The 22,462-nt window shown below is 37.8% G+C and overlaps 1 protein-coding gene across 1 annotated transcript in view; it reads right to left on the bottom strand.

Annotated features, from left to right (window-relative positions):
- Window positions 1-22,257, bottom strand: part of reck (reversion-inducing-cysteine-rich protein with kazal motifs) — a 65,698-nt gene extending 43,441 nt beyond the window's left edge. The window contains exon 1 of the mRNA XM_061965093.2: window positions 22,064-22,257. Coding sequence (XP_061821077.1) covers window positions 22,064-22,136 — 73 coding nt within the window. The 5' untranslated portion in view covers window positions 22,137-22,257. The remainder of the gene's footprint in view (window positions 1-22,063) is intronic.
- Window positions 22,258-22,462: the final 205 nt, after the last annotated feature.

Below are 22,462 nucleotides of genomic sequence, written 5' to 3'. Positions count from 1 at the left end.
TGTTTGATGAAAAGCATCACACGTCCTTATCAGGGAGTCTGTGCGGATAAGAACACTTGTGTGCTTGAAATGCGGCTTTCTGGAGTCCATCAGCAGGTCCGGTCTTTGATGCCGTGAGGAGGAGCAGACGTCCACTCGACGTGATTTGCGTCCACAGAGAACGAGCACACTGGCCTCTTTCAGGAGATGTTTCTAATACAACTATTGTACAGCGAGAATGTGGTCGAATCAGGCATCCCAGAAATGTGGGAGGCAATGAAAGTGTGCGTTTTGCTTTTCAATCTGTTGAATACTGCAAAAACTGCAGTACAAGTACAAGGATGGACTTTATTTACCCCAACAATGGTGTCACTGTGAATATTTAAAAAGTCCACAAAAATAAGGTAAAAAGACAAACAATTAGAGGGAAATAATAAAGAACACACAGGAGGATATAAACAAGTACAGGGTTGCTGCAACCAGCTGCCACTTCAGTGGCACCGTTTTTACATACAGCTACAATTATTTATTTGTGACAACAAAAAAATATATGATAATAATAATAATGAAAATATATGACTTGTTGTTGTTTGTTATGCAATACGTATGTCAGGAATACGGAAAAAATTGCCAAAATGGTCTCCTGAGTTGAACAACAACTGTGTGAAGATGGGGCAGATATTACAAGTTTGTACTTCTTTCTGCTCCTTTTCATTCATGTTTTTTTAATTACTTATCTTAATGTTGTGTTTATTTGTTTGTTGCCCTTAAAACAATTAAATAAAACAATACAAATAAAAAAATAGGAGCAAAAACAGGATAATATAGTACAAATATGCTAATAATGTTTGAAAATGACATCATTGCCTGAAAACAAATCTTGAATAAGTCAAAAAGTATTGTTTAAACGGCAAAATCCAGCACTAACGACATTGAATAAAAAGTATTTTGGTTTGGATTGGAGCATTTATGACATGGTTTATTTCACTGTATGATTGTACAATCTATGCAGGGTCAAATAGGACAGAAATGCATCTTCAAATAATTACTAATAGTCAATAATTAATTACAATTTGAATAAAATATATACAATAAATGTGTCATCAATCAATTTAATACAAAATAATGTTTACTTATTTAACTAATCAATTAATTATTTCACAATTTAATTATTTATTTCACAATTTATTTAGTTATTCTATGTCTTGATTGATTATTTCACAATTTATTTTACTTTTTATTTCCTATTCAGTTTTTTATTATTTCATGATTTAATTAATTAATAACTTAATTATTTAATTACCCGACCATTGACTTTGAAAGATAAAATCAATTCATGAAGCTGCCACAGAGGTTCATTAATTAAATAATAAATAAAAATAAAAATAAATGTAATAAAAATAATTAAATGTTGAAATAATACATTTTGTGAAATAGTTAATTAAAACATTAACTAATTAATTAGAACATTAAATAATTAATGAAATTGTTGTATAAATAAATAAAATGTGAAAAAAAGAATTAATTAAACAGTGAACTAAATAAATATAACTTTACATAAAATGAATGACACATTTAATAACAGATTTATTTATTTAATAAATGTTTTTATTACGTAATGACTAATGACAAGGGTTGTACGGTATACGGATACTAGTATAGTATCGCGGTACTAATGAATCAAAAACGGTACTATACTCTATTTGACAAGTACCGGTACCCCTTTTTTTTTTTTTACGGGCATGATGGCACGTCTTCATGTCATGACATTGCTGGTTTTACGAGCAGAGGAGCATGTTTGGCAGCGCACAATCAAGGAGTACTTAAAAGCAGACACAGTGTGTAGACAGAAAAGGCAGAACCGACGCGTTTTGGCCTAAAAACCAAAGATAAAGGTGAAGTTATAACACTGAAACGCCCTGCGAGGTGCTTTAAGACATGGCTAGCTAGCTCGCGCCTAAAATCCATCTGCAGTCGGCAGTGTTTTAGCTACTTCTAAATCACTAATCCTCGCCTCAATGGCGGCAAATAAAGTAAGTTTCTTACAAGTATCATCCCTGCAGGACGAGGAATAGCTAAACATGCTTCACTACACACCGTAGCTCACCGGCGTCAGCGCTAATGACGCCGTTCCTGAATGTAAACAAATGCCATGGGTAGACCTACACCTGACATCTACTGTAATGATATCAAGTACAAGAGCGTATCGAGTCGATACTATGATTACATCGATATTTTTTATCATCACAAAATCTTTTTTCCTTTTTTTAAAATTCATACTATGTTTATAAACTCAGGAAATACGTCCCTGGACACATAAGGACTTTGAATATGACCAATGTATGATCGGATTGATACCTAAATTTGTGGTATCATCCAAAACTAATGTAAAGTATCCAAACAACAGAAGAATAAGTGATTATTACATTTTAACAGAAGTGTAGATAGAACATGTTGAAACAGAAAATAAGCAAATATTAACAGTAAATGAACAAGTGGATTAATAATCCATTTTTACAGCTTGTCCTTTATAATTTGGACAAAATAATAGAATAAGAAATGACACAATATGTTACTGCATACGTCAGCAGACAAATTAGAAGCCTTTGTTTGCTTACTTACTACTAAAAGACAAGTTGTTTAGTATGTTCACTATTTTATTTATTGCAATAAGAAACATATATGGCCCTCTTTCTGGGGCAAACCAGGCTTGCTGATGAGGGACGGCCTTCACCCTAACCAGGAAGGCGCCATCATCCTGTCTAAGAATATAGACTACTGTTTAAGTCACATTTGACTAACTACACTAGAGCAAGCCCGGTCACAGGCAATTACAGAGCCTGCTAGTCCGGGTGAGGAGTCAGTTAAGCTAGAACTAGCCAGCGCCAGGCTGGATAATTCCTGTACGCATAGCAATTTTCTTAGAATAACACACAACTCACATAATGTGTTTTCTGTTGTGAATGTGTCCGGGGTAGATATGCATTCTACTGAGGTGGCAAATCATGATGCGTTTAGTCGATCGCAGCATCAAGCAAACAATCTGAAAATTCCCGTCGTATCAATTCCTAGATATGGTCGAAACTATTTAAAGTGCACTACGTATAATAAACGCAACATTATTAATATTTCTACTACGGATAATTTAAACAAAAACTCGTCAAAACAGCCCAATACTTATAATATGGGTTTTTTAAACATAAGATCATTGTCTCCCAAAACGTTATTAGTTAATGAGGTCATTAGAGACAACAATCTTAACGTCATTGGTCTTAGCGAAACCTGGCTCAAACCAGACGAATTTTTTGCGCTAAATGAGGCATCTCCTCCTAACTATACGAATGCGCATATTGCCCGTCCCCTTAAAAGGGGTGGGGGGGTCGCATTAATATACAATGAAAACTTTAACCTTACCCCTAACCTAAATAATAAATACAAATCGTTTGAGGTGCTTACTATGAGGTCTGTCGCACCGCTGCCTCTCGATATGGCTGTTATCTACCGCCCCCCAGGGCCCTACTCGGACTTTATTAATGAATTCTCAGAGTTCGTTGCTGATCTAGTGACGCACGCAGACAATATAATCATAATGGGGGACTTTAATATCCATATGAATACCCCATCGGACCCTCAGTGCGTGGCGCTCCAGACTATAATTGATAGCTGTGGTCTTACACAAATAATAAATGAACCTACGCATCGCAACGGCAATACGATAGATCTAGTGCTGGTCAGGGGTGTCACCACCTCCAAAGTTATGGTACTCCCGTATACTAAAGTAATGTCCGATCATTACCTTATAAAATTCGAAGTTCTGACTCATTGTCAACAAACTAATAATAATAATAACTGCTATAGCAGCCGCAACATTAATGCCGCCACAACGATGACTCTTGCTGACCTACTGCCTTCGGTAATGGCACCATTCCCAAATTATGTCGGCTCTATTGATAACCTCACTAACAACTTTGACAATGCCCTGCGCAAAACCATTGATAGTATAGCACCGCTAAAACAAAAAAGGGCCCCTAAAAGGCGCACCCCATGGTTTACAGAGGAAACCAGAGCTCATAAATTATCATGTAGAAAGTTGGAACGCAAATGGCGCGCGACCAAGCTTGAGGTTTTCCATCAAGCATGGAGTGATAGTTTAATATCGTATAAACGCATGCTTACCTTAGCTAAAGCTAAATATTACTCAAATCTCATCCGCCTCAACAAAAACGACCCTAAATTTTTGTTTAGTACAGTAGCATCGCTAACCCAACAAGGGACTCCTCCCAATAGCTCCACCCACTCGGCAGATGACTTTATGAATTTCTTTAATAAGAAAATTGAACTCATTAAAAAGGAGATTAAAGACAACGCATCCCAGCTACAACTGGGTTCTATGAACACAGATACAACTGTATCTACGACGGATACTGCAATACAAAATAGTCTCTCTCTTTTTGATGAAATAACATTAGAGGAACTATTACAGCGTGTAAGTGGGATAAAACAAACAACATGTTTACTTGACCCACTTCCTGGGAAACTTATCAAGGAGCTTTTTGTATTATTAGGTCCATCAGTGCTAAATATTATAAACTTATCACTTTCCTCTGGCACTGTTCCCCTAGCATTCAAGAAAGCGGTTATTCATCCTCTGCTCAAAAGACCTAACCTTGATCCTGACCTCATGGTAAACTACCGACCGGTGTCCCACCTTCCCTTTATTTCGAAAATCCTCGAAAAAATTGTCGCACAGCAGCTAAATGAACACTTAGTGTCTAACAATCTCTGTGAACCTTTTCAATCCGGTTTCAGGGCAAATCACTCTACGGAGACAGCCCTCGCAAAAATGACTAATGATCTACTGCTGACGATGGATTCTGATGCGTCATCTATGTTGCTGCTTCTTGATCTTAGCGCTGCTTTCGATACCGTCGATCATAATATTTTATTAGAGCGTATCAAAACACGTATTGGTATGTCAGACTTAGCCTTGTCGTGGTTTAACTCTTATCTTACTGACAGGATGCAATGCGTCTCCCATAATAATGTGACCTCTGACTATGTTAAGGTAACGTGCGGAGTTCCTCAGAGTTCGGTTCTTGGCCCTGCACTCTGTAGTATTTACATGCTGCCGCTAGGCGACATCATACGCAAATACGGTGTTAGCTTTCATTGCTATGCTGATGACACCCAACTCTACATGCCCCTAAGGCTGACCAACACGCCGGATTGTAGTCAGCTGGAGGCGTGTCTTAATGAAATTAAACATTGGATGTCCGCTAACTTCTTGCAACTCAACGCCAAGAAAACGGAAATGCTGATTATCGGTCCTGCTAAACACCGACATTTATTTAATAATACCACCTTAACATTTGACAACCAAACAATTACACAAGGCGAATCAGTAAAGAATCTGGGTATTATCTTCGACCCAACTCTCTCGTTTGAATCACACATTAAGAGTGTTACTAAAACGGCCTTCTTTCATCTCCGTAATATCGCTAAAATTCGTTCTATTTTATCCACTAGCGACGCTGAGATCATTATTCATGCGTTCGTTACGTCTCGTCTCGACTACTGTAACGTATTATTTTCGGGTCTCCCTATGTCTAGCATTAAAAAATTACAGTTGGTACAAAATGCGGCTGCTAGACTTTTGACAAGAACAAGAAAGTTTGATCATATTACGCCTATACTGGCTCACCTGCACTGGCTTCCTGTGCACTTAAGAAGTGACTTTAAGGTTTTACTACTTACGTATAAAATACTACACGGTCTAGCTCCGTCCTATCTTGTCGATTGTATTGTACCATATGTCCCGGCAAGAAATCTGCGTTCAAAGAACTCCGGCTTATTAGTGATTCCCAGAGCCCAAAAAAAGTCTGCGGGCTATAGAGCGTTTTCTATTCGGGCTCCAGTACTATGGAATGCCCTCCCGGTAACAATTAGAGATGCTACCTCAGTAGAAGCATTTAAGTCCCATCTTAAAACTCATTTGTATACTCTAGCCTTTAAATAGCCCCCCTGTTGGACCAGTTGATCTGCCGTTTCTTTTCTTTTCTCCTCTGCTCCCCTTTTCCTTGAGGGGGGGGGGGCACAGGTCCGGTGGCCATGGATGAAGTGCTGGCTGTCCAGAGTCGGGACCCGGGGTGGACCGCTCGCCTGTGCATCGGCTGGGAACATCTCTACGCTGCTGACCCGTCTCCGCTCGGGATGGTGTCCTGCTGGCCCCACTATGGACTGGACTCTTACTATTATGTTGGATCCACTATGGACTGGACTCTCACAATATTATGTCAGACCCACTCGACATCCATTGCTTTCGGTCTCCCCTAGAGGGGGGGGGTTACCCACATATGCGGTCCTCTCCAAGGTTTCTCATAGTCATTCACATCGACGTCCCACTGGGGTGAGTTTTTCCTTGCCCGTATGTGGGCTTTGTACCGAGGATGTCGTTGTGGCTTGTGCAGCCCTTTGAGACACTTGTGATTTAGGGCTATATAAATAAAGATTGATTGATTGATTGATTGATATATGTAATGTACTGTAAGATTTTTGGTTAAAAAGAAAAGCCAATAATGCAATTTGTCCGGTCCCCTTTATTTAGAAAAGTATCGAAATACATTTTGGTACCGGTACCGGTACCAAAATATTGGTATCGGGACAACCCTAGTACATTTAAGTAATTTTTACTTCATTCAGTCCCAATTGACCCTGCATGGAAGGCATCAAATTACTCAAAATACTTTTATACTACTTGTACATTATAGATGCAGAGCAGCATACAATTCTAATAGCTGGGATATATCACTTTATGTTTTCTGATTCATTATAATAACATGTCTTTGAGGTGTTGCTTTGTCGATCTACAGAATGTAAACACGCCACTCAACAATGCTAAAGCCTCACTTTTGTTTAAAACTAAAGGAACTGCTTGCTCAAACAACTGAAGGTGACATAAATATTTGACGATGGGGGGGGGGAGGGGGGGGGCATTCAGTCACGTACAATTACGAGTGCTCTAACGAGGCTGTTAATGAGCTCATTGTGCTCGAGCGTACACAAGAGCAAGTAATGAGCACCGGGCTCATTGTGCTTGAGCGTACACAAGCGAAGCCCTTCAGTGGCGGCGTTTCATTCACAGTCCGTGGAATGAAGGCCGACCTCACACTGCAAGGCTGCCTGCCTTTCATTCCTTGAATCAAATAGGAAACAGTCACTTTTCTTCTTCCACATCAGGGACTTCATTTTTAAAGGCTGTGCTTGGATGTTTCTCTGTGCGGAATATGTTTACAATTAACTCCTTCAAGTGTATTAATAATAGCTGCAAAACATTCACCTTCATCCCAGCATATGAGATTGAACATTTATCATGTTACCATGCACGCTATATTCCTATTTTAACTGAGCATATATTCATGCAGTATGAACAAGAATGTTTTAATGTAGACACATAGAATCATCATACTGCTGTGATTATATGCATCAAGTGTTCATTCAAGGCTAAGGCAAAATATCGCGATATATATCGTGTATCGTGACATGGCCTAAAAATATCGAGATATTAAAAAAAGGCCATATCGCCCAGCCCTAGTTCAAACCTCGACCGAGTCATACCAAAGACTATAAAAATGGGACCCATTACCTCCCTGCTTGGCACTCAGCATCAAGGGTTGGAATTGGGGGTTAAATCACCAAAAATGATTCCCGGGCGCAGCCACCGCTACTGCTCACTGCTCCCCTCACCTCCCAGGGGGTGATCAAGGGTGATGGGTCAAATGCAGAGAATCATTTCGCCACACCTGTGTGACAATCATGGGTACTTTAACTTAAACATACAGGTTACGGAACGTAAATTAAGTTTTGTTGATGTTTTTTGAATGCATTTTTAATGTGATTTATTAATTTATTTATTTTTGTCCTGTCCAGCTTCTCAGGCAAATCATATAGTTGATGTAGATGCCCATATCGGCTGTTCAGATTTACTTTACAAAAGAGAAGTGTAGGATACTTCTCTTGTTGTAGGATACTTCTCTTGTATGTAATGTGATTTAGAGGTAGAATTGATTAGCTGCATTGCCAGCTACCTAGAACGAGCCGATTTTTATGTTAGAAAGCGAAAAAAAAAAAAAACTTTTGTCTTCTTGTCTCTCATAATGATTGTGATAGGTACAATTCCCCAAAAAAGTGCAGTTGCCCTTTAAACATCACTAGTATATATTAGTAAACAGCTGGACAAGATTTAAGTTTTTTTTTTTTTTTTTTATAGGAAATGTGGTACGAGTAGTGACATAATGGGACGGGCGTGGCCCAGTGGTAGAGTGGCCGTGCGCGACCCGAGGGTCCCTGGTTCAATCCCCACCTAGTACCAACCTCGTCATGTCCGTTGTGTCCTGAGCAAGACACTTCACCCTTGCTCCTGATGGGTGCTGGTTAGCGCCTTGCATGGCAGCTCCCTCCATCAGTGTGTGAATGTGTGTGTGAATGGGTAAATGTGGAAGTAGTGTCAAAGCGCTTTGAGTACCTTGAAGGTAGAAAAGCGCTATACAAGTACAACCCATTTATTTATCATTTATAATGTTTTATGCGGCGCTAATGTTGTGGTTAATTTAGCAGCAAACGACATCGGGGGATTTCACCAACACCTCTATTAAGTGTGTCTAAGAGAAGCATTAACATTTATGTTTAAAAATATGAGCAATCTCCTGGGAAAATTGGTAAAAATATAAAATGTCTCTACATCACAATAACTCGCCATCTACTCACTCAATACTGGTATCGTATGTGTATCTATTGTATCTGCTGATGGAGTTCTGATAGAGTAGGGCGATACCAAAATACGTCAAAATGCCAAAGATCGACGCCAATAATCTGTGATTTATAATATTAACTAAAATATAATACTACTATAGAGCGCACCCGAATATAAGCCGGGCCTACTAAATTTTAGAAGAAGAAAAACAATTTCCAGTAAAAGTCACAGATACAGTATATACGTTGTGAAACGAGTTATTTACACAGAATTTTAGAATTTTAGTAAATGTACCATAATTGTTTCCTAACAGTGTCTGTAACACGGCAGTAAAACGGCCGAACCAACAAAACAGGAGTCATCGTAATGGACCCACCAGCTGCAGAAGCTAGCTCTCCAATCAGCTAAACAGACTCAATAACTCCACGGTGACGTTTTGGTGAATTTACTGAGGAATTGGTGAAACTAGAACAATACAAAAAGAATGCCGTTGAAAGTTAATAATACTCGCACAGACACTCATAAACGTGTTAACATATTAGCTAATGCTAACAACGCTAGCTTGATTACATTACGATAGCACGTACAAATATGCATGAAAACACTACTAGTAACTAAAAATTGTTTTAGTTATGCTGTAAAACTTACAAACATTGCTTGGAGTGATGAATGAAGAATCCATACGAGTAGAAACGCTATTGACGACTGGAAGACGGAACGGTTTAAAGCACTGCACCTGCACTGAGTAAACTCGTCCAAAAGATGGCGCCATAGCACAAACAATCAATCAATCAATCAATCAATGTTTATTTATATAGCCCTAAATCACAAGTGTCTCAAAGGGCTGCACAAGCCACAACGACATCCTCGGTATAGCCCACATAAGGGCAAGGAAAAACTCACCCCAGTGGGACGTCGATGTGAATGACTATGAGAAACCTTGGAGAGGACCGCATATGTGGGTAACCCCCCCCCTCTAGGGAGACCGAATGCAATGGATGTCGAGTGGGTCTAACATAATATTGTGAGAGTCCAGTCCATAGTGGATCCAGCATAACAGTAAGAGTCCAGTCCACAGTGGGGTCAGCAGGAAACCATCCCGAGCGGAGACGGGTCAGCAGCGCAGAGATGTTCCCAACCAATATACAGGCGAGCGGTCCACCCCGGGTCCCGACCCCGGACAACAATAACACACCTTTTCAACGTCTCTGCTTGTGTTCAATGAAAACTATTTGCTTTTGTGGCCGATAGCAACGAAAAATCCATAAATTAGCCGCACCGCTTCATAAGCTGCAGGGTGCAAAGCATAAGAAAAAAGTAGCGGCTTATAGTCTGGAATTTACGGATAATATTGTGTTTCTAAACATGTAAACACCTTCTTCAGATTGGGGTTGATAAAAAGTGAAATGGGACCTCTGAAATATGTATTAATCCAATATTAGCTGATATAAAGGTATACATGAAGCAGTTATTCTGCATGATCACTGCTCATATGGCAAAGCATTGTGGGATTTGTTTACTCCAACATGGCATACTGTAAATATTTACATTTGTTTGGTGAGGAGGAAACAAATGAATATCCTTTAATAATTTAATATTATGATGGACATGTTATCTATCAATACTAAATTCTTCATCATGTGAAAAAGTTCAACAAGACGCTTTTGTACGCACGATATTTGACAATATGTACACACGCAATGCTTTTCACGTCACAAACAGACAAACCTTGGGATTAAGCGGACTACCATGTAAACAGAAATATTCTCACACCCAGGTCTGATCAGCCTATGGTGGGCCAACCTCGGCAGAGGGTGTCTTGTGATAAATGGCCGAAACGCCCAATGACGTCGGGGAACACAACTGAAGATGTGTTGTACTGGTGGCACCACATTGTTATTATTATTATTATTATTATTATTGCCAAACTCCACCCCACCCAAGAGGACATCTCCAACCCCATTTAATTGTTGTGCTGAATATTTAGGGATCTTTAACAACTAGTCCTATTAAGAATCCTTGGTGATACAGACACATTTTGAATATCAATATTCATATTGTACACATGGAAACGTGGTCAATAACATTTTAATGTGGAATTGAATTGTAAATTGATTCACTGTAAACAGCAAACATGAGTGAGTGTCATTTCAGCTATTATATTTATAATTTACAGTTTATGAATTAAATGTATAAAAAAAGCATTTTATACATCAATCACTTTCTTTGTTGACATCGGGGCTGTTAAAATTAAATGACAAAAAATAGGAAAATATTTAAAAACTGTTTTTGAGGGTGGTCATAATTTCAAACATGGACCGTTTTCTAAAAAAATATGTGATTTTATCCATATGGCAAAACACAAACACACACACACACACACACACACACACACACACACACACACACACACACACACACACACACACACACACACACACACACACACACACACACACACGCGCGTGGACCCAAAGAAGCACCAGAGAAGCTACGCTAACACGCCACTTCCTGCATTCCTCATATACGCTACAGACTCTCGGGGGGGCTCACTTCCTGTGCATTAATGAATTCATTATTTACATAATGCACATTAATGACTAGATGGACTTTATCATGAAGAAGTTCATTAGTGGATGGTCTTAATGAATTTACGCAGTTAAAATCACTAAATGCGGGCTTTTGTTCACATTGAGATTAACTGATTATTCATGTAATGTTTTAGATCTTTTAGATGTTTTAAATCTTTTGTATATGTATGTAATCTAAGTATTTTTAGGTTTAGTTTTAAGTGTTTCAATGCTTTAGAGCATTTAGATAATTTAAACGTTTTAGACCTTTTAGTTGTTTGGATCATTAAGATGTTATAGATCAGGAGTGTCAAACTTATTTGAGCTCAGGGGCCACGTGGAGGAAGGTCTATTCCCAAATGGGTCGGACTGGCAAAATCATGGCATGATAACCTAAAAATAACAGACTTCAGATTGTTTAAAAATAGACCAAGCACAATCTGAAAATGTACAAATCATAATGTTTTTTTTTGTTTTTTTACAACTACATGTTCCGGTTAATATAGTATTTTATCTTTATTTGTCGTTATTTATACTTTCTAAATAAATTATGTGATAATGTTCATCATAATGATAGGCGGATTTGAGTCCGTTACAGTTTTAAAATGCTCCCATTAGTGTTCATTTTTAATCTATTAGAAGATTAAATTATTATTTATATTGAAATCAAATTACTGGATGTTATTAATGTAATTTACTCGTTTTTCTCCACTGATGTACTAACATCATGTGGTTTATTCTGTACATATGCAGCATCATCTACAACAAAACTTGTGAATTTGGACTAATTTCATTAATCACACGAGAAATTACAAGTGGATACATAATATTTCAGCATATTTATGTGCGCCCAGAAAATGTGTCCCCATGCAGTCATAAGTACAACAAGAAATGTACAGATTATCAAGGGGTGGGGGGCGTCCAAACACGGAAGTGTTACCTCTATCTTAACATGGCATGTAGCTCCGCCCCCTCTGAAGTCATGCATGTGCTCACGGCAGGGGATACAAAAAATTGCTAATGTGACGTCCGGTGGACACATTTAGAATAGCAGTTTCTGTCATTAAAAAATTTCAGCTCATTTTTATACATAGGAAACTTATCTAGCGAACCGAATAAAACCTGTTCGCGAGCCTGATCCGTACGTTTGATATCCCTGTTCTAGATCATTTAGGTGTTTTAGGTCATTTAGATGCCTGAGTAATAATTACAAACACATAACCCACATAAACAAATCATACAAATTCCTGGGCCCTTTGTATTGTTTTTTTGTAGACAATGCATCAGGTTGTCTCTTTTTATTTTTTGAGAAGTGCCTGTAGTCCATCCTAAGTATAAAGTTCATGGTAGATCTTGAGCCAATCTTCTTGAGCATGTCATGTCAAGTCTAGGACAGAGGTTACCAGCACATGTCCTAAGTGAGTCAACACTCACATCGAGTCTAAGTCAAACAAGTCAAAACAACCTTCAGGACTGTGGAGACTCCTGAAGAAGACAGATTTTGGTCACAGATCTGCTGAGGGTGCTTGTCAGGGTCTGCCGTACTTGTCCCCTTTTCTCTGGAACTGCTTGAGTCAATCAAACAATCAAAGTTTATTTATATAGCCCTTAATCACAAGTGTCTCAAAGGGCTGCACAAGCCACAACGACATCCTCAGCTCAGATCCCACATCAGGGCAAGAAAAAACTCAACCCAATGGGATACAATGAGAAACCTTAAATATACTCCTTCCAACCCTTCCAACCCTTTGAGGTGCAGAATCATCCATTATTAGCACCATGTTTCCAGGTCCTCCTGACCTTTGTCCACTTCTGGTGTTCATAACTGTCCGCCTTGTGAAACAGACCAGATGGTAAACAGGGCTGGGTTTTGAGAAACAGAAGATGGTTGGGTGTTTAGACTCCTCTGGTTTACTAAGCCGACCTACGACTCTCAAAAAAACATCTTCCAGTAGATATGACTGTTTACTTTTACATTATCTCCTCTTTGGAGGCAAAAAAAAACTTTTCTGAGTACTTCTGTCTCTGACAGAACTTGATATTTTCCAGGTCACTGTCATTGATTTCTTCTAATAAGAGGTAACTTTGGCAAATCTTAACATTTGTGCTTTTCTCCATTTGATGCAGACTGAGAAACATGGGCATTGACTTGCTTCTCTTGCCTGAAACGCAATGGCAAAGCCTTAAGCCTTAGTATCCAGGCCATCACTCTTAAAAGACGTGTCCATGATGCACTGCGCTTTATCAGACTTGTCACAGCCTCGTCTTTCTCTTGTTCCACGGAAACAATAGCGGAAACCTTGGCTTCTGGGTCTCCAGACGGTAACTCTACAAAGTCATCCGGATCAACAGGCCAAGCATCCTTTGGTTGCAGGAGAATAGTGGGACTACACGTGCACATTTCATTCTTTAGAAAATATTCCACACACACACCTCTGGAGGCAAGATCTGCCGGATTATGTGTGGTAGGCACATACCTCCACTGAGATGGATTAGACATCCTGAGGTTCTCGGTGACTCTGTTCAGGTGCGAAACCTTGACGTTTCATGTTTGATATATTTCGGAGCAGAGGTACTGTCTGACCAGATAACAGAGTCTTGCAGCTTTATCCTCATCTTATCCATTCGACCTTCCACCACAGCTGCTGTCAATTCCATAGGTGTGATTGTCACAGGCTTTAAAGGTGCGATCCTGGACTTTCCCATGATGAAAGCACTGTGTCCCAGACCTTGGTGATTGGGCAACAGCATGTAGGTGACGGTCCCATATCCCTCCTTACTTGCATCCGCAAGATGATGTAACTGATCTGCAGTTATGTCTCTAAAGCCGGGAGGTTTCAAACATCTGCTGGTGTTGAAGCCATCCAATGTTTGTAGCTCTTACTTGTTTAAAGCACTCGTTTGAAACACAAAAACAAAGGAACTTCTACTCTTTTGAAGCGAGCGCGCTGACTGCGCTCATTCAACTCACATCACATTCGACCTCCTGTGATGTCATCCTTGCGCCAACACACTGAGATAACTCGTCAACAAATAGTCAAACATGTGCACGACTCTCATTTGCATAAACAGCGTTGCAGTAATATTTAACAAGTGAAACCAAATCTTACTTCGTGTTGCTTCAGTGCTTCTCCATGAACACTGCTTTAACGGTGTGGTCGGCGTAAAGTTTACGTGTTAATTCATTTAAAAATGCTAAAAACAACTTTAAATGAAGTCTGCCGTTCTTAAAGTCAATGTTTCCTTTTCTAGTATCGATAAAATCAATGAATTACTTTTTAAATCGCTGTTACATCGATACTCATGGAAGGCCAACCGGCAGAGTACAGATCAATGTAATTGAATTCGAGGAATATAAATCAATCTATGGATATATAGATCACTCGTTACTATAGCTGTGAATCTTTGGGCACCACAGGTAACGATTCGATTCAGAATCGATTCTCGATTCAAAATCAATACTTTTTTTTAACAACATTGGTTGCCAGTTCTATGATTAACTACATTCCTCCATAAAACAGATAACAGCTCTGATAAATTTCTGTATTACTTCAAAGTAAACAGTTTCTTTTTTGGATGGAATTCTACCCAAACATTTAATAAAGTCAACAAGAGAAGTATCCAACACTTCTCTTTTCGAAAGTAAATCTGTACAGCAGATATGATCATCTACATCAACAATATAATTTGCGTTTGAGTGGCTGGACAGGACAGATTGAGAAAAAATTAATAAATAAAAAAAAAATTCAAAAATCGATTTGTGATTTGTTTGAATCGATTAAGAATCGTTACAAGTAAGAATAGCGATTCGTTCAAAAAGATTTTTGACACCCTTACTAGTTTTACACCCCTATTTGTCCACTCTTTGGCAGCAGATGTTGGTATAGTGTCATCCTATCCCAACCCTTTGCGACACAAATCTTGAAGGATTCTTGTAATAATACGAAATGTTCTTATCATTGCATCCCTAAATCGGATGTTATAAAAGTTAGGGCTGGACGATAAAACGATATCTATATATATCGCGATAGGCACGTAATCCATATCAATTAAAAATGTGTTTGATAAAACTTTCGATATGTACATTTTTCTTCATCTGAAGAAACAGGAAGTGGTTGCATGAGCAAAAGCACTCGCTGACTGAGCTATCGAGTTTGGTTGCGTCATCTTGTTGGCTCACTGTTGATTCTTTGCATGACGTGAGAAGAGAAAGTAAATATGGAGAAATTGTGGATAAAACGGGGAAAGTCACCGGAATGGCAGTTTTTTTTTTTTTTCCCCCAAAGGGTTCGTAGTCAGACCAAGGTGCTTGTAATCAGTAATACCACACCACCTTTGTTGCGCTCACCCTTTAGAGCACAGTCGTAACTTCCTGGCAGTTAACCTGCAGAAAATAGTTCTTCTCAGGTTCTCCTCTATGTTTACATTTTCACACTTTGCACTATTTTCTTACACTTTATGAAGTATTTCTTACACATTATTTTTGAACCTTCATTTTAAGAGCTTATTGTTAAAAGTTCAATGTGATTTTAACATTTTGTTTACATTGTTTGAGTGTTTTCCGTGTTTGTGTTGGCATTTCTGAGATGATTATACTCAGAGGAAGGTTATATTTGTAATAACATTTTTTACATTTCAAATATTTTTCTCCTATGCCAAATATTTTCAAAAGTAATAAAAAATGTTAATATTACCTATATCGACCGATACAAAACAATTGTATGGTGACACAGTTTTCAGCCATATCGCCCAGCCCTACTAGAAGTACACTTCATTTTGGAGCCAGGGTGCTTATTTTTCTATGTTCCTTGGCTTCAACGTTGCCGTGGACATATTTAGCTTCGACACCGGCTGGCAAAAAACAACATTTCATATTCAACAATCGATAAGAGGGGAGAAATGTAAGAGCAAAGCTCCAACACTATCATTAGTGGACTGGGACGTCTTGATCACTGCGCCCACGGAAAGAAAACGCCGTTGACTCTCCTCCCCCCACTTCTTCCATCTCTGCCGTCTCCTCCCCTCCTGCTTTGAGGAGTCAAATTGTTTCCAGATGCTTTCTCTCACAGCTCGCCTCTACAACAACATCATAACATGGAAGACGGGAGGCAGACCAAGTACCATCAAAAAAAGTCATTTCTTGGCATTAATTACATCTTTTGAACACAGGGGTTGACACTTTGTCCTCCGAGGGCCTCAGAAGAACCACTGAAGATATCCTTCACATTGATTACTAATAAACACGCTAAAACCAATATAAATTACAGATAATATTTCAGCAATAAAACCACTGTTACTTATTTACTTACAGCACATGCATGCTATGCTAGTTTTTTTCTCTTAATAATTTGTATTCTTTGCATTAAGAGATGTCCAGATTCACGGTTGAAGAGATTACATTTGGCATAATTATGAAAAACAGCAATCTAGAAATTATTATTAATATTATTATTTTGGAAGCAACATTTTTAATACATAAAGGTTGATTTCTTAAAGTGAAACCCAAATCCTTCCATTATTTTATTAATAAAATCTTGGAAAATGGTAAAAAAAAATTGAAAAGATACAAGAATCTAGAAATTACTAATAATATTATGTTGAAAGTAATTTTCATACATAAAGGTGGATTTCTTTAAGTGAAACCCAAATTATTCCATGATTTTAAATCATTAATAAAATCTTGCAAAATGGTAAAAAATAGAAAAGATACATCAATCTAGAAATGACTATTAATAATAGTCAAGCAAATTTTTTCATACATAAAAGGTTGATTTCTTAAAGTGAAATCCAAATGTTTCCATGATTTTAAATTATTAACAAAATCTTGGAAAATCGTAAATAAGAGTAAAGATACAACAATAAAGAAATTATTATTTATTTTATGTTGACAGTAAATTTCATGCATAAAGGTGGATTTCTTTAAGTGAAACCCAAATTCTTCCATGATTTTAAATCATTAATAAAATCTTGCAAAATGGTAAAAAATAGAAAAGATACATCAATCTAGAAATGAATATTAATATTATTAAGTTGCTAGAAAAAAAATGTCATACATAAAGGTCGATTTCTTAAAGTGAAACCCAAATTCTCCAATGATTATTAAATTATTAATACAATTTTAGAAATTAGTAAAAAAAAACAAAAACAAAAAAAATAAAAAAATTATTGGCTTTATTTGAGGTATTTAAGTTGTTTTAAATAAGCCCATTTTTAAAATATATTTGTATTGTCTCTTATTTTACTTTTTCCGACATTTTTGTTTGTGCAAGGATGTTATTGCTCAACCTGGTGGATATTTGTAAATATTGAAATGTATAGAAAGCGCCTTAAATATATATTGGTTGTAAGTTCAATTGTTCAACAATAACAATTTAAAACATTTAATTTTATATTTAGAAAAAGTCACGGGCCAATAAAAAAACAAGCCTGACTTTGGATCCGGACTGTACAGTGCGAGCATTTTAGTCGCAATTGCGACTAAAAATAGGTTGTACGAGTATTGAAACAAAAAAAAAAGTAGCACACGTGCATCTGGTAGTGGACAAATGTGGCCATGAACCGAGAGGCTGGTCGACTTTCACAAAACCTACTTTTATCCCTAATCAAGGCATGGTGGAGATATTTCGTGACGTCAAAGGATATTTCCATACATGGCTTAGTTTATGGGCCAAACTATATCGAGATATGAGTTTTGGTCCATTTGGCCCAACCCTAGACTGGTGTTAGCGACAATGCTAGCACAGTTTAGGGATATCCTCTGTCTTTAATTGAGCGTTACAGTAGGCCTTGTAATGTGTTTATATGTATGTACATGTGTACCTTGTTTGAGTGTTAGTAATGAAACTGTGACACTTAAGAACATTTATAGTGCTCCTAATTTTTTTCTGTTACTAATTTTTGTCATTTAGTAACATTGATACTACTTGTGAAAAAGCAAAGCGTACAGCCCTGCTTAGGATACCCCTGAGACGGAGAGTTTTTTTCTGCAAACGGAGACAATGTGCAGCCCAAATGAGGATCTAAGCGCCGTGTTACGTCCACCTTTCAGGCAGATGTGGACACGTAAAAGTGATATCCTCACAAAATCCACATCCTGAACCCATGTGGACTTAGACTGGCTCATGTAGACTTTGTTCGGCCAACATTTTGACATCAACAACGAAACCACCAAAAGGTCTTCAGGAGGCCAAAAGGCTTCAAAGTTGAAAACAAAGTGTTGTTGTTGACACCGCCTCTGAGGGGGGGTGGGAAAAAATATCGAAATGGCAAAATATTGCAATACTTTGTCTAACATTACAATATCAACTTTTAATGATTTGATGTTTTTTAAGTCACGTTTGGGCCGACAGAAACTCGAGGGTGATTTCCGCCCCATGTTGGCTGTATTGTACTGTACCTGTGCGGGGTTACCGGTGAACAAGACAGTAGGAAGTAGAGGGAAATATTTTATATTTAAGTGATCACTGAACTATGTAGTTCAGGGATGTCAAAGTCAAGGCCAGCGGGCGAGATCCGGGATGATATTTGATTAGTATTAGTACCGGCCTGCAGGCCACAGCCGCCTGCTGCTGTTTTGCAAGCACCAATACTCCATCAGTGTTGGGACCCCATCAAGTAAAAAAATTGGGGTCCCACAGTAAATGTTTGGGGTCCCAATGCTTTGTAAACGTTTTGAAAACAAATGATAAATGTATGCATTATCCTGTTATATCTCACATTCTATATTGTGCTTTGGAAAAAGGTTGTCATAAACGTTACTTAATTCATTAAAAAAAATAATACAAAAGAAAACAAATTTTTATGCATATGTAACTTTATTCAGTTATAAACATTTATTCACTTTCTTCTTTCCTTCATGGATCTAAACTTTACCGCTGCCGGTATTTTTTTCTATATTTTTATTGTAATATTTTCATAATGTGTTTTTTTTTCTATTTTGGGCCAAAGTAAGACAAAGAAAACAATCTAAAGTCGTCTTTATTTTTTAATTTTAATGCCATGATTTTAATAGTCCGGCCCGCGTGTGCACAGATGTTCCTCCATGCGGGCCCTGAGCTAAAATGAGTTTGACACCCCTGAAAATATTGCAAAATATCGCCCTATCACCATACTGTATTGCACAGCTCTCAAACTCAAGGCCCGGGGGCCAGATGTGACCCGCCACATAGAAATGGATACAGAACAAGGTACTTTTTTTGGCAACGACCAAATCCCACCGATCCTACCGGGCATCGATTCACATAAAATCCGTTACCGTTCCTGGATGCTGCTTGATGTCCCGCACCGATTGCCGAGTCAGCCGGCTCTTCGCACTTGGGCGATTACTCCAGCAGCACTGAGAGCGAACTCGGTCAAACTACCTCTAGGTAACCTTGGAATAATCACTGACTCAAAAAACCCCCTCCAAAGTAAGTAAAGTAAGGGTCCACTTTTTCAAAAAATGCACTAGCTTGATGCTAATATACATTGGCTTTGCTATTGACATGCTACTGAGTAGCATTAGCGATTTTACATGGCGATTTCAACCCCCCCCAAATGTGAGATTCACGTTACAATCAAACAGCTGGTGCGTAATAGGTACAATACTTAAAGTATTAAAACTTTTCAGGGCGCAATAAAAAAAAATCACAACATAAACTATACACTACTGCCATCTCACGCCTTGGGCTTACAACTTAATGTCATACTTACAAATGATAATAAAACAAGACATAAGAACGAGACGGAAGTTGTCATAATCAGCTCATTTATAAATGTTGCAATAAAAATGAGATTTTATCATCTAAAACAATTATATTTATCAACACACACAAAAGTACAGATTTAGTACCAGTACCGATTACCAGGTACGGAGAAATGTTCGATATTTTTTTTTTTCTTCTTTGTCGGAAAAAAACGGAAGTTGCGAAGCAAGGTTGCTTGCATAAACAAAGGCACTCGCTCTCTGGTTACCGAGCAATGGTAACGGTGTTTGGTTGTCTGGCGGTTGATTCTTTGCATGGAGTGAGAAGAGAAAGTCCACCAATCTATCCATTTTCTATCGCTTGTCCCTTTCGGGTCAAAATGAGGAAATTGTGGATAAAAGAGGAAAAGTCACCTGGACAGCTTGGCACTTTTTGGGGATTTTTGTAAAGGGACTGTAGTCACACCACCTCAGCCGCGCTCACCCTTTAGAGCACAGCTGTAACTTCCTGGCACAAATCGTGCAGAAAATATTTCTTCTCAGGTTTCTCTATGTTTACATTTTCAAGCTTTGCACTGTTTTCTTACACTTAATTAAACAATTTACTTTATATATTCCTTATTTTTGCACCTTCACTTTAACAGCTTATTGTTAAGTGATTCCCGAGCACGGCCACCGCTGCTGCTCACTGCTACCCTCACCTCCCAGGGGGTGAACATGGGGATGGGTCAAATGCAGAGGATAATTCCACCACACCTAGTGTGTGTGTGACAATCGTTGGGACTTTAACTTAACTTAAGTGTTCAATGTGATTTTACAATTTTGTTTACATTGTTTTACATGCCTGTATTGATATTTTAAATTAAGAAAAATGTTGAACTATTGACCAAAATATCCCACTAACAATTAATATTAAAATATATATACAAGTTTAGCATCACTTGACTTACACTGAAGTGCGTTCAAAGTGTTAAAATAAATAAATTCAGGTTAAAAAATGTCACTACTGTTACTCAGAAACCTTTATATTTCACATTTTATAGTCCAATGTGAATCCATAAAGCCTAAAAAAAATAACAATAAAGCTACAGGCTGCAAAAGGCCACATTTTGGCCAAATCTGCCTGAACACATGGTGACATTAGATATTGGTTATATTTGTATGAGAGATAAATACATGATTTAATCACAATAAAGTACATTTTTAAGAGAGAATAATTAAATAAGTAATGCATCTATTGGAGCTTGAAATGTACATTCAAGAGTGCTCATATAAAGTTTGCTTTCACTTTCTTAACCAAAAGTTGCTAACTTTAACTATTAAAAACAACAACAATAAACAAGTTATTCAACGACCATATTGTTTTTCAAGACAATAATACATTGTCAATTGTTGTGTCATTAAAACTGAACAGTCATGTTGTCAAGGCACTCCGTTTCGGATGTTTATAGTGTAAAAATAATCCCACTTAGTGGACAATAAAATATTATTTAACGTGTTCCATCGTCGCGATACAAAACTAATAAAAACTCGATTTCGACACTCCCGTTTTTTTTCCCACTTTCTGGAAGTACTTAAACGCAACACGTTTAAAACGTTACTTTTTCACTTCCGACGATGAACTTTCTTTCTTTTTAGTCACCATATGAAGACCATTTGACGACTTTTTTACTTTTTAGTCGCGATATTATGACTTCGTATGGCTTGACGGTGAAGTTTGGCAGTAAAAAAAAAAAAAAAAAAAAAAGCCAGACAGGGCGCCAGCTGTCACTGAATCAACAAATAACTTTTAAACAAGTCTAACACAATAAAAACGATTTTTTTCTCTCCATCTAATTAAGCTGGTTGGGATGGGTCATGACAAATGAAAATATTAATAATGGGTATTTGTAAATATTCACGGTTGTATACGCCTTAAATGTAACATCTACATCCATGCTAGCATACATGTAACACTAATAGTGGACATATATCTCCATGCCTGGGATAATGTAACAATGATAGTGACTAACTATTCATAATTATATAAATGTAACATTAACAGTGAGTAAATACTCAAAATGACATAACTGTATCACTTACCCTGAGCAAGCAGCGGCGGGAAGACAAAGTTGAGGGCGAAGAGAACAGCAACGATTTGCAAACACTCCAACATCTTATTGAAGTCCTAAAGTGCATTGTGGAGCAGAAGACATGAAGACACGTAGACAGCAGAAGACATGAAGAATGAAGACACGGGAGAAATAAAGGAAGAGGACATGTGGACAGAAGACATGAAAGACATGGTCCATTTAACGTCCCTCTGCTCATGTCTTCCTGCGCACATGCGCACAAGGGGCCACACTGTCCACTAACAGAACCTGACAAAGATTGTTCACGTGAGAAGAGACCAAACTTTTTCAAATCAAAGAAAAATGAATTTTAATATTTGCAATAGTTGTAAAAATGTTTTAACCCTATATGCAAATAAGTTATACACAG

The sequence above is a fragment of the Nerophis lumbriciformis genome, linkage group LG07, assembly GCF_033978685.3.
Source record: "Nerophis lumbriciformis linkage group LG07, RoL_Nlum_v2.1, whole genome shotgun sequence".
Classification (NCBI taxonomy): domain Eukaryota; kingdom Metazoa; phylum Chordata; class Actinopteri; order Syngnathiformes; family Syngnathidae; genus Nerophis; species Nerophis lumbriciformis.
The sequence above is the reverse complement of the archived record's forward strand: the minus strand, read 5'-3'. Positions and strand labels throughout refer to the sequence as shown.